Raw genomic sequence first — 27,998 nt, forward strand, 5'->3', positions numbered from 1 at the left:
CACTCAGTCAGATTTTAACCGACAATGACCATGTGTCTGCTATTTTTAGCTTTCTAAAACCAGTAAATCTTTTTACTCGCATTTAAAAAATCTACCTTATTATTGTTACTCGTTTACTGATATTTGTCTTTTACAGTTTATGCTTGTTTTTATACCCTGACGTAGTGACCTAATGAATTAGGTCACTGAAAGTTTTATTTTTTTATGACAAGGTTTTGGCGTATTATAGCCTTAGTTGCTAATGCGCCAATAAAACCCAACCAACCAACATTGGACTTGAACTTCTGTAGACTGTAATTTTCAGGAAATACGTATGAAGGAAGGTTGTTCCAGAAAACGGCACTTGAATGAATAAATGAGGAAGATGAAAAGTTGGTTCTGTGGGTTTGAAGTTGGACAGTAAATGGATGTTGGCTGGTGGCGGCACGTGTTCGGACTGTTTTGAAAGAGAGAGCGGAAATTATAGAAGCCAATTCAGAAGAACATTGCCCATGGAAGTATCTGTAGAAGAGGCATGCAGCAGAAACAATACTTCTATGAGAAAGCGAGTGGAGAAACTCTGTTAGAGATGAATCATTAATTAACCTAACTGCCCTCTTCTGAATGGAATAAAGAAACCTCAGGGAGGTTTTGGGGGAACCACCCCAGATGTGGGAACAATATTCCACGGTAGGACGGATTTCAGATTTGTACAGCGTGAGCAGCTGTTTGGAAGAAAAGTAACGAAAGAGAGCGAAAGAGAAAACCAAGTTTTTTAGATGCAGAGGAAGCAATATTTGTAATGTGCTTGTGCCAAGAGAGATTAGAAGTCACGGTAATCCCCAAAAGAGATATATCATTTTGCCTAGAAATCGGAGTGTCACTAAAGATAAGCATAGGAGCAGAAGAATCCTTTTTGCGAGATATAAGACAAGACTGAGTTTTAGAAGGGTTGGAATCAATTAAGTTGTCTTTGCCCCACTGGAGAATTACCTGAAGATTGGCATTTAAGGAATTGGTAGCAGATTTTCGAAAAGTTGAAGCTGATTGAGCAGGGCAAGTTTCTCAAAATGGAAAATGGAATGCAATGTGCTATCATCGGCAAAACTATGGAAAGGATTTCCAGTCAATGGAAGAAGGTCATTAATATACAAGAGGAAGAGAGTGGGGGAAAGAACTGAACCGTGGGGGACACCGGAATTAGTGGAGAAGTTACAAGACAGAGAGCCACCTACCATCACCCTCAGTTAGCGATCAGAGAAAAAACTGGATAGCCAATTACAAAAAAACAGTTGGCAAACCATAAGATGGAAGCTTGTTTAGAAGACCTTTATGCCAAACACGATCGTAAGCCTTTGAGATGTCAAGAGCAACTACTTATGTTTCGCCGAACCTTTACATAGTCCATAAATGGGTAACATAAGCCAGAATATCACCACTGGATCGACACTGCCGGAATCCATACTGGCGATCGTTGATCAAACGGACGGTTTCTAGGTAGTTTAAGAGTTGGCGGTTAATTGATTTCTCCATTACTTTAGAAAGAGTAGAAGTAATTGCAAGGAGACGATAATTGGATGGGAGGGATTTTTAAAATTTTTAGGAACTGACTGGATATGAGCAAATTTCCAAGCAGAAAGAAAAACACCTTTGGAATAAGAAAGTGAAAAAAGGCGGCAAAGGATAGGAGTAAGTTCAAGAGAGCAAGTTAAGATGGTATTTCTCCACTTGAGAACAAGTAGAGAAATACTATTGGGACTGAAGCTTTCTTACCATCAAGATTCGTCAAAATCCTTCTGACATCCTTCTGACGGAAGACCACAGGAGGTATTGAATGAAGCGTGTTGGGAATGGTGGGAGGTGTTTTACCAAGATCATTAATACATGAGTTGGAAGAAAAATGGGATGCTAGCAGGTCAGCTTTATTCTTGGCTGAAGTGACTACAGAACCATCTGGTTTGGACAGAGGTGGGAGCAGAGATGGGCAAAAGTTGCGGCCAATAGGGCAAGAAGCAAGTTTTCTGCTCTTAGCCTGTTTGAACTCTAGTTTGGACTGACTAATAACTGCTTTACAATTGTTGCGAGCTTTGGTGTAGGCAGAAAATGAAACTGAAGAATTAGAAACAAGCCAATTACGATATGCAACATTCTTCTCTTGAACAGCCTTAGCACATTTATTTGAAAACCAAGGTTTAGATAAAGGACGAGATTTTAAAGTGGAGTGTGGGATAAAGGATTCCATGCCTGCAAGTATAATTTCACTGACACGATCTGAGCAGACGTTGACATCAGAAGTTTTGAAACAGTAATCTGACCAAGGAAAAGAAGAAAAGAAATCTCGCAGGTCATCCCATTTTGTATTCTTGTAATGCCAAACAACATGCGGTTGGGAATAGCTATGAGATAAAGGCTCCATTGGAGAAGAGACAATCACCAAGTTGTGATCTGAAGTGCCTAAAGGACCTGTCACTTCGACCGTGTACTTAGAAGGGTTGTTTGTGAGAAAAAGATGAAGCATGTTGGCTGTATGTTTAGGATTTCCCGGTATTCTTGTAGGTAAATGAACAATCTGTGCAAGGTCATTAGTAATTGCAAAAGCCTCAGCATCTCGACCAGATGAGTCGGTGTGACTAGAAAATAGAAGCCAAGTGGAGTTGTGAACATTAAAATCACCAAGGAAAAATTATCTCAGAGTTAGGAAAGTTGGACTGAAGAAAGTCAAGTTGCAAAGAGAGGAAGTCAAAAAGCTCCAAGTGATTAGCAGTGTTCTGAGAATGGTAGAGATAACAGATGAATTTGACACAATGAGGTAGAGAGATTTTAAGCCAGAGAAGATCAAAGAGAGGAGATTCCAAATTGCCAAGTCTCTGACAGGGAATATCAGAACGGACATATGCACAAGTACCACCTTTGAGGCGAAAGGAATCATAAAGCGAATAATTTGGGCATCTGAGATGAGCAGTAGTTGAATCAACCGATAACTGAGATTCTCTAAGAAAACGAACATGGGGTTTGGCAGACTGCAAGTAGAAATGGACATCGTTCAGATTAGAATTGAGACCACGTATATTTGTGAAAATGAATTAGGAAATGTTTGGGAGGTTTAGATATTTTCGCAGATTAGCTTGCTCTATTAGTTTGGCAATTCATGGTGTATTCAATAGTAAGAAAAAGTAAGTGGGACATGCTGTATGAAGTAATGAAATTTTTGAATATGGCGTACACATGGTAAGAATATACCCAGATCCTTGACATAACGTGGCTTCGACAATGCTCCCCGCATACACACTACTCGGACTCCCTCCAGTCACTATCTGGCAGAGTAGAGGTAGCAAGATTATACACTAGCTGATCCGAAAGCCTCCTAGAGAGTTACCAATAGGTTCGGTCCGGTGTACTAACTAGCAGCCGGCCTGCGAACACCGTTTTAGAGCTGTACCCTCGAAATGTAAGGAATATTGGATCTGGCCACGATGTTCATCATAACTTCGAAAGTCGTCAGTCATACTGCATGATGGAAGAGATGGGGAAGGGTTGACCAGAACTTAGCTCTAGAGACCAAACATGGGTTTCACCACTTCAAGCCTCCAATGAACAAAGCGGTGGTATTGCACCAGTTGATGAGAGTCATCTACCACCTATTATTACCTGGTAACATAGAGGAGTGGCATTCCTCCATGTGGTGCGGGCGCCACACCTCGACCCCTGCTTACGTTGGTTCACATCTGGGTGGTCACCCACCATGTACTTGTGCATGGAGGTTATACCCAGGATTACTAACAGTCCCACCATCGTGAAGGTCCAAGCAGAGGATCTGGCTGTCACAGACCGTCCGGACTTCGCTTGAATTTTGTTTCGAAAAGCTCAGTAAATGAAAGTAGATATTTTTCCAGAGCTTTTCGCAAACATTTACTCGCTTCAATGTTTATCGACTAAGATGATAAACCAGATTGCCAGATTCATTTAAGGTAATTTGCCAATTCATTTAAGTCGGTTGAACACCAACACGAAGTTCAGTTTGAGATGCATGGGTCTTTTATACGCTAAGTTCAATAATTCCTATTCTTACAAGGTAACATGTTGGGTGAAAATACTCGAACATCTAAACGAAATCTATTGCACTATTAATGAATATTCTACCTTTTAATATTTCCTCATAACTGCTGGGCTACAGATGTGATGCTCAAGAACGATAAAATAATGAAGTGTTTTAATGCTAAATATATTTCGAAGATGGCATAGACTTGCTTTTGATTGTAATTATAATCCATTCAACATATATCAACAAAAAACTGAAAAGATTACACATGAAGAATTATTGCTATTTTAAAGAATAATCTCTAGGTCGAACACTTGTACCTAGCTTCTACGTGGGGCTGGTATCAGAGCGTGCTTCTCGCCTCCGTTTCAATGAAATATCCATCCTTGGCCTCGAAACTGACGTCATTGGTAAGAACGAGTGTAGTTGCCCGAGGCTTGACCTTCACTTTGATTTAACTTTGTTTGTTCCGCTTTTCGATTAATTCTCTCTTGTAATCTGTTTTTGCTTTTCCACGATATAAAACTTTTCGATTTTAAATAAATTGCGCCCACTCTCAGCTATATGATGTGCAACTTTTCCCACCCTGCCATTGCTTCCTGATGTTCTTAAATCTCCTCATTAGGGATCGTTTTCTGCATTGGTATTAGTGGCCTTGAATTTATTCTAGAGCACCTTTCCTAATTTAAATTGCGTTTGTATTGTTTTTTGCTTACGATAAAGACCACATGACTATGCCGTTGAAAACTAAACTAATAAGTTAGCATGTTTATTGGTTAAAACCAAACATTTTCTGCCAAAGGATTTGGATGTTGAGCACCAAGAGTTTCAGATATGTTCGTATCATTTAACATTAACCAAATTACAATAGTTCTAACAAGTAACCATAAACGAAATATAATTCTTTTGACCGCTGTTTAGGAGAACGCAATAATTGTTCTTTAAGTCTCGAACGTATTGAAATGGTTAATGTTTGGAGATAATATTATATTGTGCTCTCTTATATACTATGGTAAACTACTGCATAGATTGGCAGTTACATGCAATTCAAGTAATGTTGCTGTGTTTTGATATTAATCTATTGTATTTTGAGAAGGATATACTCTTAAAATGTTTCTTACTATCATGAAATAGTCTACAGCTTCTTATTTCAAAAATAAAGAAACTTTAGAATTGGAATCTTCAAATAACAAGAAATAAATGAATAATGTCTTTTTGAAAGAGTCACTCAAACACTGTTTATAAAAATACATACAGTATCACTGCAACGATTTGCTATTACGTCTGTATCCTAAGAGATCGGGTGGACACCAAATAGTACAAGTTGACAAAACTGGCCATTATGAAAATGATCATGATAACCAGAAAAATACCCTTCTTACCGGAAGTACTGTTTGTTTGGAAGTAGCCCAATATATTGACCTCCTTAACATACAGTGATTTTTTAACTTTTCAGTTTGCAGAGTCTGAGTGCAGGTTCCATCTCATACTGGAGGAACTTTCGAATGCTTGTTCAGTCGTCCAGAGTTAGAGAAATGAGATGAAGGGACCAAGGTTTCTCTGAGTTCCTCTCGTTTTTCTGTTCGTATGACATTAAAATCGGCGTCTGAACACCTAAAATAGGCAGAGGCGTAGAATGCAGCGGGCCAGCAGGGCATCAAACCATTATAATTCTTCTTAAGCAGTGTGGGCGCTTTGCGCTTGGATCGCTGCTCCTCTGTATTAAACATTCGCCAAAAAGGAGAAGGGCAATCACAAGTCGATGCTTCATAACTAGTCAATGCTTAATTAAAGGACAGATGCATGTGTGTCATTGTCATGAGAACGATTTCGACATGATTGTATATCATCAAAAGATGGAAAAGTAGGTACCAAACAATGAAACTCGAATGATAAATTACTGTTTGCATGAAAGGCCAATACTACTTTCTGTTTTAAAACTCTTCGTGTACAGAATGCATAAATAAATTGAATTACAATGCATTTCGAGACCTCGTAGTATTATAGTATAATTGGACAACCTTGATTCTCTGTATATTAAACTGAACAAATTTAAAAACATATATTTGGAATCTAGAACTTGGTCAAATCTAGTTACTACTATCCAATCACCAATTAAGTTATCAAATATGGTCATTCTACGAAGTACAGAATCACCAGTACAGAAATAATTTTAAATCATTAGAATATATTAATGGCATTTAATCATTGTGGAGCTTTCAGTTTGTTTGATATTTTATTTATATTGCCAAATGTAACAGGGATCATAAATGTTTGTTTTGTGTAATGGAAACGTATTAACTTCGAACGCTAATAGAAATCTTGTGCAATGCTGGCTGAAAGTAATTCCAAAAGGCTGTTATGAACATATTTGGAAAGTGTATAAATTCATTTTAGCCGTTTTCTGAAAATTAATGCAAGAGTGAAAATAAGACAAAAATGCTGGAGAATTGTTTGGTAACTTGATCTGTTTGGTGATCTTAGAAGAATAAGAAAATGAGGATAACAAAAGCGACGAAAATTTAGACCCAGAGTTTATAAATAGTATATAAAAGTAATCAGAAGGGATTTCCTACATTGCTAATTATAAACAGGATTAGTTGTCATGGCAAATAAAATAGAGGAATCACCAAAGACGCTTTTTCAAGTATTGTTACCACTCTTAATGAGACTTATATGGATTTTTTTATTTTTCTGTTAAAAGGAGATAATCCATTTCGATGCCAATATTGCTGTAGGTAACTTGTAGCTCACCTCATGTTTATTGATTGCAGCCTCTATATTACTACTGAATAGGCAATGTGCAATATTTAGGGAGAGAATGAACCACCAGATTCGACCCTGGCCATTAGAACGTGAATCATTTTTATTGATGAAATAAATAAATAAATTCGATAATTTAAATACCGTATATAAAGGAGTAATAAAATGTGTTTTGTATAACAAATTCCTAACATCCGTGTTCTTTACACGATTAAATTTTAATGAGAGAAGGTGCCTTTGTTTATACATACACTGGGTGATCACTGATTTATGACCACCTACCTAATACTTCGTAGGTCCTCCTTTTTCTCTCAGTACAGTAGGTATCCGACGTGGCATTGATTCAACAAGATGTCGGGAGGTATGGCCAACCAAGCCGTGTGTAATGCGGTCAGCAATGCAGGTACGGAGATGATTGTTGTGTCTAGATGCCTGATATGCCTTTCCTTAGCGTCCCACAAGTGCTCTATGGGATTGATATCGGGAGGAAGTTCGGAGGCCAATTCATATGCTGGAAGTCAGAACTGCGTTCCTCAAACCATCCCTGCACAACGTGCCCGATGTCTCGGCGCATTGTCATCTTGGAAGACACCATCACCATTCGGGAAAAAGTGTAACATAGCGGGGTGTACACAGTCAGCAAGCAGTTGACAATAGCGGAGACCACGGATACCTTGTTTCACACACACCAGAGGTCAAAGTTCCAGCCAGTGGGACATGCTCCACACCATACAACCCCTCCATCGGCCTGCACTTTTGATACCATGCATGATGGATGAAGAGCCTCATGTTGACGCCAAATCCGTACACGGTGTGGAGTAAATAACGTGGTTCATCCGACCAGTACACCTTCTTCCAGTCTTCTAATGTCCAATTTGCATGCTCTTTGCACCAGGCGAGTCTTTTACGCCGATCAACCTTGGTTAGGAGTGGATGCCGTAGGGGATCGTTTGCTAGTATAGCCCATACGGGAGAGTGTGCGAAGCATGGTCATGCCAGATATTGTTTCGGGTTGGCCCATGTTGTATTGGGTGGTCAACTCTTCATCAGTGCTGCGCCTGTTCGCCTGTAGGAGTCGTCGGACCCGGCGCTCACCTCTAACATCGACCTTTCGCTGATCTTTGCAGTTTTTCCGTAGGGTCATTGTTTGACTATTTTGACCCCAGTCCTGGTATACATTAACTACGGCGGCTGTCAAACACCCCACCAGTTCAGCCGTTTGGTAAATCGAGGCACCAGCTCGTCGGGCACCCACAATCTGTCCTTTATCAAAGTCCGATAAATTCTTCCTTTTACCCATCGCGCTCGGAATTTTATTGCCTACTGAACCACTGACACCTTATCTATGCTACGTAGGTCGACTAACTGCGCACTCTCGTACCTGACGTGGTCAACGGGTCGCATTCAGTTTTCATAGGGGTGGTCATAATTCAGTGATCACGCAGTGTATAACACGGTAAATATCTCTTTAAAACGTTTACTTATAGTGAAAGCAATTGGGAGTCTCGTGTTCATTTAGATTACCAACAACGGAATCTAAAGTAAAGTAATGGTAATGCCAGTAAATACCGAAGTACCTTCAGTAGATAAATAAAAAAATTAACATTGGTGATTTTAATTTTGGAACATAAACAAACATACCCCAAATATGACACACACCCAATTCAAACCAACAAAAACAAAAGCAGCATTAAAATCATGAAAATATGCTCTCCTTAAAATATAAAAGGCTCCTTTCATTAGCCAACCACTGTTCCCTTGACAGAATGGTCTATTATAGTAATGCTCGCATAATGACTTTATGATGGTTTCTTTCCAGGACAAATGTATTAGTATTAGTATTAGTAACGGCCGTATGGTGCAAGAAAGCCTATGGCTTATGCTGCACCAGCCAAAAAAAAAATCCGAACAAAACAATGATAAAAACAAAAATTAAATAAATAAATAATAATAATTAATAAATAAATAAAAATAATAAAATGAAATAAAAAATAAATAAAAAGGAAATTAATCCTATCATCCTATGCGCTTCCCTTACCCGAAAGTACTATCCAGATGACCTTTGAATTTCCCCAAACTGTCGGCCTCTACCACCCATGAAGGCAACTTATTCCAATAATTTATAATTCGCTGGCTAAAATAAAACTTCCTGCAGTCCAATCTAAACATTTCTCCCCGTAACTTGAATTTATGTCCCCTAGTTCTAGCATCATTTATAATCTTGAAAATTTCGTCCTCATTCATTTTACTGATGCCTCTCAGAGCCTTAAACACTTCAATCAAATCTCCTCTAAGGTGTCTAGTTTCCAAACTGTGCAACCCACATATTCGAAGTCTTTCCTCATATGGACGCCCTTTTGCCGATCTCACCAGGCGAGCTACCCGTCTTTGCACCCTTTCAAGAATGAAATTGTCTTTCTTTAGGTGTGGCCTCCATACTTGAACGCAGTATTCCAAATGTGGTCTAACAATAGCCTTGTATAATGGGATTATCACGTCCCTATCTCTACACGCAAATGTTCGATAAATCATCGATACGATACCATTGGCCTTCCTTGCTGTCTACAATGAATCTGTCTACAATGCTCGGAGAACTTCATGTCTGACCGTATCGTAACTCCTAAGTCCCTTTTCTCCACTACTAGCTTTTCTTCAACTCCACCAAGTGTATAAATTACTTTGGGGTTACTCTTAGCCAGGTGTAAGACTTCACTTTGCTTGATTAAAGCAAAGCTGACATTTTTCTGACCGTTCCTGAAATATATCTAGGTCACTCTGAAAAAGCTGGCCCCGAGTGCCAAGCGATTTTCTTCCTGTGATTATAGTTTTGTTTATTTTCTAGTACGGCTGTTATTTTATTTACTTGAAGTGGTTCTCGTTTTAGAGGTCAAAAGTAAGAACCCAGAAAGGCAATCCGTCTTTCTTTTCTTATTCTTTATATATATCACTAACCAAAGCTACTAACTTAAACAACCGCTTGATCACTGGTGGCCCCGTTCTTGCCTCCACGTGGCGGGGCCGATAACCTGGGAGATAAACCAACCCTCAGGGCTAAAAGGAGCAAAGATGGAAACAAATGAATTTCCACGTTTTGAGACAAAGAGCTCTAAACAAAACGACAAATACGATACTGACCGTTACTTCTCTCTCTCGAAGAGAATGGAAAATGACACTGACAGGCAGGATCACCAGCTTTCCTAATAATACATTCTCTGGGAACACAACCTGTGAGCAAGCTCTCCTCCTTCATCATTCAGAGATGCCTCGAGCATGCCGCGGGTTCAGCAAAAATGGTGACACGTCTCTAATCTGAAGATTTATTAATAGAGATCACCAATTCCCGACACCCCGAACTATTATTACGTCTGACATCCTTGAATGGAATCCCAGTTCAATCACACCACATACCACCCTCAATTCTTTAAAGGGAGTGATCACTGAATGGGATTTATTAAACGCCCCTGAAGATGCAGGAGTGATAAACGCCCCAAACATCTGGGATTTCTGTCAGTGGCACAATCCTCCGCCATCCTTGAGGTCAGAGCCCACACTAACCCTCAAATACAACCGGCTGAAACTGTGTAGTCGGTTCTTACCTGCCCAGGCACTCCCCAAAATTCAGGCACTGCTCCGTCTTGGAGTCGACCTACAAAAAATGGCTACCGACTACAAATACCGTCACATGCTCCTCGAGTGGATTACATCGGTGGAACTGGGATAACTTCCTCCATATGACGTTCAGTCCTCATATTTTCATTATTATAATTTCATTTTTACATGTTTAATTTGTGTAACTAATATTTTCCATGTAATGGTAAAAAATATGTTTTGCCAATAAATCTCAATATTATAATGTAAAACTCCTGGCCATGTCGCCGTGATGAGTATTATTGTCTCTAGTACATGTTCTGTACTTATCAGCAATAAAGAATTTATTTATTTATGAAATAGTTCAGGAACTTAAAGAACAAAAAATCACTCAGGCAAAGAGGATCATGATCCGAAAAGATGGCAGTTTAGTTCCTACCCGGAGTATAATTTTAACTGTCAGTTCTCCAAACCTACCACATTCAGTCAAGGTAGGATATTTAGACTGTAGCGTTCGGCCATATATCTCGAACCCCCTAAGATGTTTTAAATGCCAGAAATTGGCCATTCCCAGGAAAAGGCTCGGGTTCGAATCCCGTCGATGACGCGAGGAGCTTTAGTGGGTTTTTTTCACCCCTTGGCTGAATTAGTCAGTCCCAGGCGTAGGTAGCAAGGACTTTACCCCAGAAATTGGTTTTTTTTCGTCCAGAAAACAGGAAAATCGACCAGAGAACACGAAATTTACAGACAAACAAATATATGGGTAGATGTAATCATTTACGCGGGAACCTAATATCATAAGTTAGATACCTGCAGGTTTTATCTCCAACATATATACAAGAAGAAGGAGTCCCACATGGCTCTGTTTTTAGTGCCACTCTGTTTTCAATACGAATGAACAATATCACAAACCGCATTCCCAACACCGTTGACTCGTATCTCTATGCAGATGATCTTACCATATCCTGCCATTCCCAGAATATGAATTATATCGAGAGGCATCTACAAATATCCATAAATAACATTGATTCATGTATGACACAAAATGGATACAGACTGTCAAGCCCCAAATCTACAGCCATACATTTCTGCACAAAGCACAGAATGCATTCTGAACCTGAGTTGCATTTGGCCAATCGCCCTCTACGAATCGTAAACAGTATTCGCCTCCTAGGACTAATTTTTGTAAGAAGTTAAACTTCCAGGAGCACATCAAATAGCTAAGAACGCATATATATATTTGCACAAAGAAAATGAATATACTCCGTTTATCTCCTGTACATCTTGGAGTGCAGATCGTTATACCCTGCTCCACTTATATAAGTCCCTAATTGGATCTCGGCTAGACTACAGAGCACCTGTTTATGACTCAGCTAGGGAGAGCACCTTACCCCGTTTTGCGCCCATCCAACACTCTTCTCTTAGGATAGCTCTAGGTGCATACAGAACAATCTCCTGTTCAAAGTCTTTACTTTGAGACTCACGAACATCCACTTAGCATTAGAAAGAAGATGTTGCTGATGAATTACTCAGCTAAAATTAAAAGCCTGCCTACTCATCCGGTTTGGCCACTACTGCATGATCCGCAGTGAAAATCCATTATGCAAATAAACCCAGAACAATTCGGCTTACTGGTACCAGACTGCAGAATCTAAGAGAAAGCTGGAACATAACATTCAGTTTGATAATATCCTCAGAGAATCAAAAGATCCGGATTCCCCGTGGACTAATTTCACACTTTCTTGTGATGAATACCTTGAGCAATGGGGTAAAGGTTCTATTACAAATATTAAAATTCAACAACTACATTTTGCTCACACACAAAAGTACTTCCACTTTATCCAGATCTATAGTGATGGTTTAAAGTCTGAGGATCGAGTGGTGCAGCTGCAGTCTTCCCTAATACAACTGTTTCAATTTCGCTTCCAGCTGAATGCTGCAGTTATACTATTGAACTCGATGTCATTAAGCTTGCTCTGAAAAACATCTCACTGCTGTCAATATATAAAAGTATAATATATACTTTTTCACAGAGTGATCTTTTAGCTTTTAGAAGCACTTCCTCACCTAACAATCCTTTATTAAAGCTCATAAGACTTAAGCTGACGTGTCTACATGAGCATCGTCAAACTGTTATCTTCTCTTGGATCCCTGGCCACAGTGCTATTCCAGGAAATGAATGTGCCGAAGATGATGCTGAAAAGCATCCTTCCAACATAGCCTCAACAAATGATCTACTCCCATACCATGATTATAGACACAATATACGGAGAACATGCATGGAACAATAGACACTTTTGTGGACAATGCAAAAAAATAAAAAGCTATTTCAAATAAAACCTGAACCAAAATTATTGACTTCTAACCTTCAAAAAAATAGAAAATAAGAAGTAATCTTAGCCATAACTCGAATTGGTCACACTCACCTCACAACCTGCTTACATGAAATTATAATCCTCAGTGTGCGCACTGCTCGCAATCACTTACAGTAAAATATATACTCCTCGAACGTAGCTTGTTCAACAACGCCCGACGAACGTCTTTTAGTTTGATTTCAGATCTACAACAACCTCTGTCTCTCAGTAGCATCGCAGGTAAAGAAGCAAATCTCTCGGAATTCTTTCTCTATTTAAAACAAATTCAAATGTATGACTGTTTCTAACTGCTGCTCAAGCAGTTTTATATGCAAAGTCTATTGATTTGGGAGGTGCAATACGGCCTATGTAGCCCTTGCGGCAGAAAACATCACAACAACAATTGAAGAAGCTCTGTTTTGTGGTGATCATTAACTACTCTACCGATCTTTACATCTTCTGCAAATTTAGACATTCAGCGCTCTATTCCTTCATCGATGTCATTTAAGAAATTCAAAAACAACAGTCGTTCTAATATTGATTACCGGGGAACCCAACTTCTTACGTTACCCCAATCTGAGGAATAATCATCTATCACAACCCTCTGCCTCCTGCCCTGAGACCATCATGCTCTCTATCTAAGGATTTTCCCTGTGATTCCAACCTGTTCCAGCTTATATAGTAACCGCTCATCTGGGACTGAGTTAAATTCTTTGCTGAAATCTAAATAAACATAAGCCATAGGCTTCCTTGCACCATGTGGCTATTGCTAATACAAATACTAATACTAAACAAGGTTCAAATTATTCCCTAAATCCAGTTCATGAAGGACCCTGTCAAAATAGCTAACCAGATTTGTTAAGCACGATTTTTCCATTACAAAACCATGCTTCGTATCCTTCAGAATTCCATTTCTATCTAAATTATCCTGAATTCCACCCTTAATCATTGTCTTCATGATTGATTTTCCCTACCATTGAAGTCAGACTGACAGGTGGATAATTTCCCACACCACTCTTAGAGCCACCCTTATGTATGGGAAATACATTGGCACTTTTCCAATCCAACGGAATCACTCCCGAGTCCAGTGATGCTTTTATCATTAGCCTCAATGGTTCAATGCACTCACTTGCCGCCTCCCTTAAAATTATAGGATATATGCCATCAACCTCAGGAGCCTTATTCCTTTGTAGGTTCGAAAGATATCTCTCCTCTCCAAGAGTACAGACACAATTTGGCCGTAGTAGCCTTTGCGCCAAAAAAGAACACCAAGATACCTTTCGATGAATATGCCGATGAATATCTTGAAATATATTCATCGGTGTTGATGATACGGAGAGTAGAGTGATCTGCTGGACCCCAGACCTCAGCTTGGATAATAGCTCATTCTATACATGTACTGAATGGGCTGTGGTTGGGAGTGTTAGGACCTCGGATGTGGCGTAAATGTTATTTCATTTGCCATTTATATGTGCAAAAGTTTATGTTTACGTGCAGTGCTTCAAGGTAGTCATCAAAGAGTACTTTGTGGTCGAAAGTCCTCAAACAAATATATTTTTGCGATTATTATTACCCAAATCTATCTATCGAAAAACTGTTAGAATCCAGCGATCCTGAAGGGTATGGTTTAGATTTGATGGTTGTGGTTTTAGTGAGTATATCAATCATGAAGACTTTGTGGAGGTTGATTAACAACGAAAAGTGTGATAAGTAGGTGTCTAGACCTTGAAGTTTCGTTCTGCTTGTTTCTGTAATCTGTTGGGTGGTCGTAAAAGAAAATATTGGAGGCATAATCTTCAAGTCATATACGTAACTGGAAATGTTCTCTCTGTAAGTAAAAAAAAAAAGGTACGCAACCATGAACAGGAAGTGTATTAGTATCCCTGAATCACTTCTAAGGATTGATGGGTGTAATTTATATTTTCAACCATTGGACATAATAATCTATTAGAGTGAGGACTTGTGTAAGAAAGCAAGGACGTCGGCTTTGATTTCATAATATAGTCAGCTATATTGATGTATATGCACATTAATAAACAGAACCATTATTTCTTTTTTCTCCATGATGTTACTCAACTTATGACATTCTTTTTAGAATTGAAAATTGCAAATACTGTATAATAATATCTTCGCTGTCTTTTGCCGAAGTACCAATAGGACGACCTCAAGATAGGAATTCAATGCATCTTCAGTTATTCGTCTCCTTAATCTGGTTACCTAATTGCTGTCACTATTTTAACTACCTTGCTGCGTTTGTGTGGGCATTGCCTGCATTCTTTCTGTGCATTGCCATCCAGCAGAGAGAGACCCCTTATTGAGTATATGGTTTTGCCTTGACACCTTACACATCAAAGGTGAAATGAAGAGGATCGGTTTCAAAGAATTTTGGTGTAACAGCTTTTGTGGTTGCAAGAACTTTAACTTCAGATTGATTCAGTCCAAATATGTTAAGTTAACATCTTCCATATGACGATGCATTTTATTAAATTTAACTTATTATCCGACTGGCAATAAAATTCTGTTTGCTACAGACCACTGCAATTATTCGTGGACTGTGATTACTTAGCAATTAAGCTTTGCTTCAGTTAACTAACATTAAACATTTGGAAATGTTTAATGTTAGTTAACTGAAGTCGAGTGTTTGGTTTAATCAAGAAGTGACGTGTCCATTTGGACTACATGTTATTTAGGAATGATAAAGGTTTCTGTTCACCTATTCTAGCTAATATTCGCACAGTGAATACTAAACAGACATCATTAAATGGAAGAGAGATATTTAAGCATATTATTTATGGTCTGGCTTAATCAAACATCCTTTCAGTATACCCACGCAAATGCTGATTGTAAAGCAGCGCTTGCCACCGTTAATATCTCATAGTGAATGTTTGGAGACGTGTAGGTTGCATATATTATATGAATAATACGTTTCATGATAGGAAAATATGCGTATCATTCTAATTTCAAAAGTAAGTCCCAAACCTTAGCTTAAAATTCTCCTTCTCTCCCTGTTGGAGGACGAATAACGTTTGTTTCATGTTCAAATAAATGTATATCCCTTTAATATTTAAATATATCAAAATTATTCAGCCGAATGCTAATGAAATAACTGTGCAATGGAGTGTCGTAGATCATGTGATCGTTGCGTTTATAAATTCAGGTTTTCTTATTCATCCCGCAATTTTATCGATGTAATCAGTTTCAATTGAGAAGAGAATTGTGGAGATATTTCTGCTGCGAATATAAAAAGGATATTTTCTTGGCATTTGTAGGTGCGCGTGTGTTTATGTGTAGCTGTACCTTGCACAAGGGCCAGACTGTGGTAGTTTTCTGGAAACAGCACGCACTGTTGCGTGCTATGTACGGGTATCTTTAAGTGAGCGTCTAAGGTGTGGGACTACCAGACAGTCTGCATGCAGACGGCGCCATTGATCACATCATGTGGGTCATGATCATCATTGTAAAATGTTAGTGTCTGCAGTTGGTGTCCATGAAATCTACCTCAGTGATAAATGCGGACGTTCGTCACCGGCAAAGGCGAATTCATTACGACCGGTCAATAAAAGCGTTATGCAGGGTTTTGAAACTGTAATGCGGATATCCAAAATAATCGAAGACGAAGAATTGAGAGAAAGCTGTTTCTTTTTAAGAAAAACAAAAAGTTTCTTCCTCGTCTGAAAAACAAAATTTATCTTTCGATAATCATTATTCACTACAAAACTGAATACAGATTTGTTATTTATACTTTTTGGAGTATACGGGATTTATACCATCTACTCCATTGCACAGATATTTACAATGCTCTAATTTCAGAGAGATCACACAGGCTGATCTTTGTTGTCACCAGCTCGTACTGGCAGGAGGAATTCTATTCTATATTTATCATCACGGTGTGGAACAAGCGACGATCATGTATCTGTCTAAGTTGTAACTTGCACAAGCATAACGAAATTACTGTCGTGGTTTATCCAAAATATCCGTTGTATATGTTTCTGACGTTTGGCCCACGCCACGTTACGTCAGAGGATGCGAACAGGATATAGAGATCTCCCAAGTTGTTGTCCGTCGTTGTTCAGACAGATGAAGTTTCTGTTTGCTCATCATACAGTGGTCTTCGAGACTATTTTCTGTTCTTTGTGGCGTCATGCGTGCGTCAGAGCTGCAATATCTCGAACAGAAATGTAAAAATGCGTAGTGCATGCAAGAGTATCTGGCTGTTTGAGTTTTCTGCCTTGAAGGGATGTTATTTGAGTGCGCCTTTTGTTTACCTCATCGTCCGGGAAGGAATTGTTTATCAGTTGCACAAATATTTTATATATTAATGAAAATATTTTGTTTCATTAGAGTTTCACTAAGTCAGAGTTAAACTGGTGTCCATAAATATTAACAATACAACGTAAAGATCAATGGGTACAAGTTTGGCAGAATCAAATTATTACAAATAAAGCTTTGGAATTAAAGCTGAACGAAAAATAAAGCATTAATTTAATCTAATAAAAACTGAAATAAATAAATACATTTTTGAGCTAATAGAATGTGGAAGGAATTTTATCCTTAGACCTTTTTAAGGACAAAGCATAAAAATTATCTGATTAAATGAAAATATAGTCAACAATTCGAGGTGCTATGGAATCTGATGCATTATCAGATTGTTTTAATCATGAACCGGAGCTTGAGTTAAACTTAAGGTCGTTTACATAGGCGTAATAGCCTTTGGATTCTAGGTTAATATGAGACATCAGAGCCAGAATAACCATTATTTATTTCGAAAATTCCTTTTGTTCCACTAAATAAACAGCTGCATAAATTAATGATCGAGCTACTTCCTCCTGTGTGAAGGGATTTATCACAACCTAAGAAGAATTTTTTTTTGCTTCCTGAATATTTTTTTGGAATTGATTCAAATCGGGGAAGTCCTTCGTTGTATATTTTTTGTTTTAACAGAAAAGGTAGTTAGATTTATAAACGACGTTCATCTCAACTATTTTTAGAGAAATAAGTAGGTCAGGGAGGACGACGCTGGTCTGCCTGACCCAGACAGTTTCTTTGTTATGGCATTTCTTTTTAATAATGCAACATTAGTACCTTTCCAGTTTGCTGGAATAAAAAGATGCAAGGAGCCATTTTAAGTACAGGTGTGTAGGCTACATACGAAACTCTACAATCAATAGAGCGAGAGATGTTATAGGAATAAAAAAAATGTGCCATTTATATTGTAATATTGAAGAGGGAGATATTCCTCGGGGCACAGATATACATAAATATAGAAAATCAGGAATAAATTAATATAATAATTTAAAGATTTTTGAAAATAATGAAATCGAAAGTATGAAAAATATGGGCATAATAGCAATTTGGCTCATACCTTTTGTGTGGTTGTAAATCATCACTGTAGGAAAAAATCAAACTGGTCCTATGATTATGGCCGATGCCGCATCCAAGATTTTTCCTTTTTGCGTATTTTTATATATACAAGGAAAAAAGTATCCGGCATGAACGGTTTTTTTTTTGTTAATTCGTTTTGATATTAAAAGAATAATAAAACCGAAGTCACCTCTAAGATATAGATCGCGAGTCTGAGTATCTTTTTCCATTCGAAGAATAGTTAGCCCTTCTAAAAATCTATTGAACCCTGCTCCTTCTGCCTGAGAATAATGGGCACCTTCTTAGACGTGGCCATGTTGGAACACTACGGCATATGTGTCTGTATTTATTTTTTCTCTTCTCTAAAAATAACTAAAGTTAGAAGCTGATATGAAGAATAGAATCTTAAGGTGAAAGCTTGCGTATTTCATGTAATTATTATTTCAAAGTTAGTTATTGTAAGCAGGGGTAAAGAAAGAAGGGGAGAGCACGAGAAAGGAAAATGAAATGGCAACTGCCTCTAAAATCCTCCGTGGGATTTTGAAATAGAGTAATTCTTTGTTAATATCCAACAGTTGGATACTGATACTGCTCTTCAGTTGCATCTGTAACTGTTGCATCATTCCAAGATAATAGTAATTACAGACGCCGGTACAACTCCTACTAGATGCTTCTCGGAAAAGTTTTATCTCCAACAGAAAACATTATAATCAAGTAATCATTTGTCCAAGAGCATGTCGAAAATGTGACGGTGAATAAGAGAAGCGAAATTTCCTGTCCGTTACGAAAATATCTAATCATCCCTCATACTAAACAGTGGTGTTGGCACGCTTCCTCATAATGTTGCAATAACGCTGACTTGAATATCTCAAAATTCCAGAAACAACTCAACCCACGCGCTCTCGCATCTCACTTTTATCTGCAAACACAAACACTTGCGCAGTTGGAGTAAAGAAAAAAACCAACTTATTCTTCCATCTGTTCTCAGACAGTTTCCGTTTCTATAAATGGACTTTCATGGCTGTAAGTAATGAAATATTCAGGAATGAGGAAACGATCGATGTGGACAACAGGAATAGTCATTCGACAAACATCTGTCACATATGGATTCGGTGAAGAAAGCTGATTTTTTACTGATTTTTACTTCCTGGAAGAGAAAAGAAGAATAGCGAAGTTACTTTTTGAAAGAATAAAATTATAGATTAGGAGATGCCGTGAGAAGCCAATAAATGTTTTAAAATTTCTCAAATATAGTGTTGTACCAATAAAAATTATGATTAATAAGCTCGGATCTGCCAATCGATTTTGCAAAAAGCAAACAAACAAATGTTTAAATTTATTCTTTGAAAGGTGCTCTTTGAATGGAATTTTGATTAACAAATAGTTCTGTGAATATCAATGACAATGATGAATATCTGCCTTTCCAAACAGCACATACTTAACTGTTGCTGAAACCCAAACATATTGAAGAAACCGAAGTCGCCGATTGAAAGTTATGAGTGTTGCCATGGAAAACCAATAGGAAAATTGTGTGCTTTTCATTCAGCGTACTTCCGACTACCGCACTTTCGCACACACACACACACACACACATGCGCACGCTCCCTGAGCCTTTCGTCCACATGTGCCAGAAATTGCTCGGAGTCTGCGTGTGTGCTTGAACGATTTGGGCAATAAACCGTGTGGGCATTTTAACTTTTCTTTCTAGTTAACTGTGTGGAAATAGGGTCATCCGGAGCAATGGTTTCTGTGGAGTGTATAATGACCACAAACTCGTAATTCAGGCATTGCTAATTATTTGCAGGCATAGTAAGTGAAGCCATATGGAAAATGCAAGGCTTAAGGATAATAAAGAGGTAGTGATAACAAAGGAAGCTAACGACAAGCTTCAATTAGTGTTCGCATCAGAGGCACGTCAGTTGAATAGACTTACTGATGATATCAGTGACGTAAGTAGACTTCACTGCTTTTAGAATAGGTAGATTCTGTCCGTCTCTCTCTCTCTCAACACGTGCTACGTGTTGAGAGAGAGAGAGAGAGACAGATCACGCATTAAATTAATTTGCATGACTCTTACTATGTAACCTTCTTGTACTCTGCGTGCATGCTCATTAACTGTGGGTTCTAAGTACTGTTTGACTCTTGAATGTACGAGGAGGAATACCCAAATAAAAGGGGAGCACTTCATCCAATTGGCCGCCATCCAATTCACTACATATTAAAAACAAACAAACAAAAAGGTTTTCGCAAATACCGAAGAGGAAATTAACTTTTGTCTTCTGTATTCAGTTCTGCAATTTCTCAGCCTCTGCCCTTGTTTTCTTTAATATACGTTGGAGTCTTAGAACTCTGCTCAATGGGTAATAGAAATTGAAGCAATGTCCACAGTGAACTATCCCTTTCTTCATTATTATTGTTTATTATCGCCTGTTAAGCAGTTTCGCTATTTATTTTTACAATTTAAACTCTGTTAAATTCCATTTTTTAACCTGAAATTGAGATATTAGATTTCAACTTCATTTCGGTACAATGTTATTTATTTAACACTTTTTTTTGTTAATAAAATATACTATTAATTTTATAAAACATGCAAAATACATTGTATGTTTTATTTATTATATAATTTTGTTAATACGGAGATTTTAAATATCTTAAATTAATTTGTGGTATTTCCTTCTTTTATTTACTTGACTCTTTCAGTCCTCTGGCCAGTCATTTTTATATATCCTGGTAAGCTTTATTTCCAAACGCTCTGTTACATATTATTCCTTTCTTTTTAACGATAATATCGATCACTGAAATCCTGATCAATATTTATAATTTGTAGAAATCAGGCTGACAAGAATATGCATTATTTTTAAAGCCCTTGATTGAAACCAAGGATTTCAAATACGACGAGAATTATGCTGTGGCATAATTATGCCACAGCAGGTAGGTGTTACTTCTTCGATTCTTATTTTCATATTATAATAAGAATACTTTGCATGGTCAGTCGTGTCGTTAAGCAAATAATCTTTGCTTATTTTACTTCACAAATTAAATTTAATTTGCTACGTGAATTCAATATTTATGCTGATTAAATGTCATTTAATCAACATAAATTCCAGTATTCTCAGCAGAGAATCATCCCAAACTAAAGTTTCTCTACCATCTGTTATACAGACACGCTCTCATTCCCGATTTTTTGTTTTTTTTACTTGATAGATTCTACGTTACACACGGGAGCATAGAAGAATCTCTCCAGCTTGATGAAAATGCTCTTTAAATTTCCGCATTCTGCTTTCGGACTAAAAATAAATTGTCATGAAAGAGATGACGCAGAATAGGAAGCTCCACATGTTTGCTCTATTCTTTTTTTTTCCTACATTGGTCCTAGGAACTATGTCGTAATTCCACTCTTAGAATTCTTCTGATTCCCAAATGGCTTTCTTTTGCTTTCAAAGAGAGCGCTCTCATTTCTTTGTTGAATTTTAAATAATTAACTTTACTACGCTTTTCCACTCAATACAAAGGAATAAATAGAAAAAAAAAAATTAATAAAATGAAATTTTGCTCGATGACAGCGAAAAGCACAGAGGCCGTGATATTTTAATTGGTTTTTATTTGTACGTGATGATTTTGAATACTTTGACTTAAAGTGAAGAGCTGTGGCGATTTACTGAAACATGAACCTTGAATTTTTATGTAATGGTTAGGGTTTAGTGTATTTCAATTAATTTGGATTTGATGACATTTTAGCGTGTTTTCAAAGAATAAAAGAGTTTTATCGCTGTCAATTAAAATTTAACGTTCTTATAATGTATTGAGATCATTTATGCTTCTTGTTTGGTAAGAAAAAATAATCAAGAACAAAAGAAAACCATTGCGAAAGTTTTTTCCCCATGCAGAAAGAACTTCAGCAACACGACATTAATTTAAATAAACAAAGGTATTGTAGAGATATAGGAAAATTAAGTGATATACTTGCATTAGCATTTTGTGCTTTGCCGGAAATAACGATAACAAGCATATAAATATATAGATTTGGACAAAATAATGGAAATTCCTGTGATAAGTAAGACTTACAAGTATGCTCTTTATGGTGGTGGGTCATCCTTTGCGTTTAAAACAGCTTGTATTCTACGTGGAATAAATTCAAATGAATGTTGAATTATCTTAAGAGGAATATTGGCTCAATCTTCATGGAGGAACATTTCGAGCTCGTTTCGTGAAGAAGATGGAAGAAATCTGCTTGTCATTCTTCTCTCCAAATATGCCCATGACTCACTAACGTTTAAGTCTGTTTATCGTGCAAGCTACTGGAGAGCTTTGCTCCAGTTTCAAACCAACATTGTACCAATTTGGTTGTGTGTATTGGAGCATTATCATCTTGAAACACAGCTTGGTTTGTGGGATACAATGTTTACACCATCGGACGAACATGGTCTTAGAATATAAAGGTAATCAGTGGCAGTAACTCGCCCGTTCAGGATGATGAGAGGACCTAACGAATGCCAAGGTATTGCTGCCCAAACTATTGCTGTTCTCCCTCCATATCTGAGGTTGGCGGACGACAGTCAAGATTATGTGATTCCTTTGATATTTGCGTAATGTAAATTCTAACTCTCCCTGACGTTGGAAAAAGTGTGAAGAGAAGTGCCCAGTTTTTGTGCTTCTCTTTCTAGCATTGCGATCAGTAAAGAGTGGCTTAGCAATTGTGGCTCTTCCATAAATTTTAGCTTTATGAAGTTTATATCGTGTGTTTCATACTTTCATATTGGATGTTTCCATTATTCTATCCACTGGCTGTAAAAACAGCCAGTAACACATCCCTAGTAATAAAAGAGGTAACAAGAACTGGTCGTGAATAATGGAGCTTAGTTCAGCCATGTTTAAAGATGGTGGATTGAAATAAAAATATTCACTTCAGAATATTCCACAACTCCCCTCATATAATCTGTAAATTGTATCTGACTGTACAGATGGATATTATCGGGGATATACAAACACATGGACAACGCATTCTTATAAGCCTTCTTTCTATTTTTGGATAACAGGCTAAAATCTTTCGAAATCAAAAATCCCAGATTCTCTTTTATTCCTTCTTCTTTATTAAAAGAAATTTAATCTTTGACATTTAGTATAGCTAGAATTGAAAACATGGCTTATAGTTCGGAAATAATAAACCAAAGTTGTACAGATAACTCTGGAGGTCTGAAGATACTATCTTGGAGGAATGGGAAGGACGAACTTTGCCTATTGTCAGGACTACTGAGAATTTAATCGGATTCTGTTATAAACTGAGAGTTGCTCAATTTTGATTTAAAAACATCCGCCTGGATTCTTCCAGGCGGATGTTTTCAAATATAATCATCCTACTATTTTGGGAAGCGCTTGTTTCGGGTTGTATATGGGCACAAATAAAACCCACATTTTAAACTGAAGATAAGCTTTAAGATGTTTCTGCAGATCATTTGTAACCCGTAAAAACCATCTAATTTATAATCTTACTGTCTCTTCTCTGTCAGATGGGACTGGCAGGGTAGAGACAAGCAGATTATAAATTATATGTAAGGAGTTCAAGCAATGGGCATGGAGGGAAGTAGTTGTCCAAGAGCACGCTATATTAAATAAATAAATAAATCTTTATTGTAAAGTACAGAATGTGGTCTCTTTATACTAAACCCTTTGGCTGCAACTTTTGTCCATCCGTACCCCCACCCCTGGGTAAATCCTAACTAACTAATAATGCTGTCTTATTAGCATCTTAATTTAACTCTTCCACTGCTGATTTTGGCAAATCTCTTACTGTCGAACACACTACTCAATGCTGTCCTTGATTCGTCAGCAGAAAGAGTTGAATTCTTAACAATCCTGATATCAAGAAGTCTTATGTTCTGGTGATATTTCGCCTAGTTTTCTTAAAACCTGTGTACCAGCGTTAACGTCTGTTTCTTTTTTTTTTAATCATCTTATCCCATTGATTAATTCTCTCATATCCGTTTAGTTCCTTAAAATGATTATAATTCTCTTTTAATTATTGTTCCATTGCACTAACCTTAACTCTTTCCAGAATAATTAAAAAAATCCATGAACTGCCAACTCTCACACTATATTGAGACTTCATATGATTAAAGATCGACAATATAGATTCCACCATTGTCGACAGTGGTGATCTTGGCTCCTTTAACTTATTGGCGCATAAATTCCATAGAAAAAAAATAATGAGAAGCTCAAGCAGTCATTCTCATCATTTCAGCCCTAAACTCTTTATAGTCTCATCATTTCATTAATTGCCCACTGTTTAATATCAAATCCTAATTGAAATGCGCACAAGATGAAATATAAATAAGTTACTTACTTAATTAAAATTCAGAACTTGTCATTCAAGTTCGTCATATTAAATATAATGAACAATTTAACATAAAAATAAAAGAATGAATGAGTGACTGGCAGATTAGAGAAAGAAAAAACACATTAAAATGAAAGCTAATTCCAAAGGAATCGATTTCATTTTAATGTTAAAATGAAAGAACGTTTCATTTTAACAAAGGGAACCCACCAAAAGCAATGTTTCATAATAGAATTGTTATATCTGGTATTTCCACTTTTCTTAAACAAATAAACCTTTCTAATCAAATTTAATAGCAACAAACGCAGCGAGAGGGAAATCGTTCTCACAAACTAATGGCATTTTTTGAAATTAATTGCGTTCATTTTATAAATTTGATTAAAGTTGAATGGGCTGTAAATTATATTTAGAATTGTGACATTTACATTACTATGATGGGTTATTCTTGTTACGGGTTTTTGCTTTATTTTATTTTTATTTTTTTTATATGCTGTGTATTTTTTTTCTCGTTTGAAAATTTCGGATATCCGCTACTTTAATATGTAAACAGACTTAGCTGCAACTCGCTAGGTCATCACCCTCCCAAAATGTTCGGGTGCCATCTAGGGAACTGGGGTGGTGTTGAGAGATTTAAATAGCACACGGTTATTTGCGTCCAGCTAGGAATGTGCTTTACGATTTAGCATGAAGTCGAGACATAGAAAACGAACATAATGTAACTTCCTGGTCATTATTTGTAACTAAAGGAGTCACCGGCAATATGGTAATATTTCTTTAGGGATTTATACATTTTAAATATAATTTTTTTTTCTTTTTCAGGTAGTGAAGGAAAGAAAAGTTAGCAAATTCTTCAATGTTCTTTAAAAAAGTCCAAACAAAGAATTTGATAAATTATTGGTCAACTCCTTTTAACGTTCATGTTGCTTGGTAAAATGTTTTCCATCAGGAACATTGGACATCATTGTTCCTCGCATTAGAGATTAGTGGGGATAGTTTGGAGCAATTATTCATTATAAGCTGAGACAAATTCAGGTCACTCGGATATTCCCAACTGAAGAAATTGCATTTTAAATATTAACACCTTCTGCTGAAGAACCATTTAATAATTTTTTCTAATATTAAAACATAAGTGACTATTTTACCTTATAAGATATGAAAAACTGTAATTCTGACTTTCACTTTTAAAAGTAGTTGATACTATCAGCCCATACTGGACAGATAGAATCTCAGAAATGAATTTTACCATGGAAACCCCTGACTTGGTCATTGCGGTCAGAGGAGTCTGCAGCTCCAATGCTGCCAGATAAGCCAGCGCATATGTTGACCATAGGTAGTACATTTGTGTTGGCAAAACGGTCTCGAATTCGCATTTTGGAGTCACTGCATATCACAGCCAATCCCCAAATATCCCACGAAATGCACCTGATTTTAGCTTCCTTTTACCTTCTAAGATTGGTGTTAGTAGGAAATAGGGAAAAGGAAGACGTTCATTCGGTCAAATTTGGTTGTAAACATTAATTATTTGTTTACAGTGTGGTGTAAGTAAACAACCATTCAATGATTATTTTTGTGTGGAGATGGAGATTACTTTTTTCTGAGAGAGAGAGAGAGAGAGAGAGAGAGAGAGAGAGAGAGAGAGAGAGAGAGAGAGAGAGAGAGAGAGAGAGAGATTAAATAATGAGCTACTAAGGTGATGCCATACTTGGCTGGTATTCTATTGATTCATGGCTGCCACAGCAGTTTTCAAGACTAATGATCACAAATTTTAAGACTTCGTTAAGACGTCCTTTTTTGTAATGAGGAAGGAGATGCGATATCATATAAAATACGTCGTTACATTCCCTATCTTGAAAGTCAGTAGCAGCTATATCAAAAGCAAATTAAAACCGCCTAATTAAAATCTAAGCCTGTCTGTAAATAATATCTGTTTAGATTTGGTAAGAATTGCATCCTTATTATAGAAAGCACAGGCAGGAAAAACAGACCCTGGTGCGAAGCGATTTTTCAGTGATCGAGCGATATACAGCGATTAGTGTATTTAGTTCGATATTTAGTGAGTTTAGTGTTATACAGAGCTATTTCTTCTGAATAGCTCTTTATCTTAAAAGTAGTAAGAGAAAGCAGAGAAAGGATATCAACCTTTCTTTTTATTTTTCTAAATTTACTAACTTTACTGATCTTATAGCCGCTTGGTCACCCTAGTGATATTGCTCTTGCCTCCACGCGGCGTGGCCTTGGCAGAAAAGACCTCTCACCAAGGGCTAAAAGAAGTAAACATGGACTGTACTAGCATTCCACTTTATGGGTCCACTGATCCATTTCACCTGACAAGGACAACAGGATGATCAGAACTCATATGTTGCCAAACGGCAAAAGGACACGGGCCAAAAAAAAAAAAAACTGGTCCCACTTTCTCGTCCTACATTCACTGACTGAAAACCTGATTAACAGCCTTTCTCTATTTCTAATCGAGAAATGCTTAGAAAATGCTGCTGGTCCACCAAATATTGTCCGACGACAAATCAGCGAATCTGCTTGTTGAAACCATACATCACAGACACTCTGAACTACTTTTCAAAATGATCACATTTGGAGGAACCTAAAAAAGTGTCTCCACAAACAACAATAACTTCAAGTAGAGGGGTTATAACTGAATGGGATCTAATGAATGTTACCGACGAAGACGTAGTACCTGACCTATCCGAACAAAATGTTATTCAGGCTAGAACAATCTAGCCTAAATAACAGGGTCCACAGATTTGACAATAGATAGTCTATAGGATGAACTGTCTATTGTCAAAATATATAGTTCACTCGTTCCAACGAGAAATATTATACTCACCTTTAACTCAGCTCAGCAAATCCACTAATAATTAAAACAATATATTTAAACTTTCGTGTTCGACCATACATAACAAACCCGATCACATGTTTTTAATGCCAAAAATTTGGGCACTCACAGACAGTATGTTGAGCTGAAGCAGTATATGCCTCCTGTGAGTACAAAAAACATACTCGTGCCGAATGCTCTGCTCAATCTTTACAATGTCCAAACTGTACAGATAATCATTCTGCCTACTTGAAAGATTGCCACATATAGAAAAGGGGAAAAAGATTTAGAAGTACAGAACAGAGCATAAACTTATACAGAAGCAAATATCACCACTTAGAACTGCACGCACATATGCAGAAGCTCTCAAGCAGCAGAGACAAAAGACAACTGCAGTTCAAACTGATATTTCGGTCCTCTCCCACCCGAATACAGTCGATACGTACCTCTGTGTCGGCGACCTTACTATTTCATGCCATTCATAAACATGTGTCTGATTGAAAGACCTGTAGGGTGCTATAAATAAAATATAATTATGGACTAAAAAGAATGGATACAGCAAAAAAAACAACATCTATTTGTTTTTGTAAAAAGCGCATTATCCATCCAGATTCAGAATTAAGGTTGATAAATTGCCGCTTGACCCTATTACATCTAGTGGTTTACGAATTGCCCTAGGTGCACATCGAATACCATCTACGCAAAGTTTATATGCAGAAGCCTATGAACAACAGCTAAATCTCCGGAGCCAAA

General features: G+C 37.3%; 1 protein-coding gene across 2 annotated transcripts in view; it reads left to right on the plus strand.

Moving 5' to 3' along the window:
• The window catches only part of LOC150077509 (sodium- and chloride-dependent glycine transporter 2-like), a 250,195-nt gene that overhangs the window by 80,122 nt on the left and 142,075 nt on the right, over nucleotides 1–27,998 (plus strand). Inside the window, exon 1 of one of the 2 annotated variants that reach the window (XM_090386056.1) lies at nucleotides 19,811–20,033. The exons of the other annotated variant lie outside the window; for it this stretch is intronic. Within the exon in view, the coding sequence (XP_090242182.1) occupies nucleotides 19,908–20,033 (126 nt within the window). The 5' untranslated portion in view covers nucleotides 19,811–19,907. Of the gene's footprint in view, nucleotides 1–19,810; nucleotides 20,034–27,998 lie in introns of those variants that run through there. 2 annotated transcript variants of the gene reach the window in all.

The sequence above is a fragment of the Mastigoproctus giganteus genome, chromosome 12 (assembly GCF_048544385.1).
Source record: "Mastigoproctus giganteus isolate SK-2022 chromosome 12, ASM4854438v1, whole genome shotgun sequence".
NCBI classification, from domain to species: domain Eukaryota; kingdom Metazoa; phylum Arthropoda; class Arachnida; order Uropygi; family Thelyphonidae; genus Mastigoproctus; species Mastigoproctus giganteus.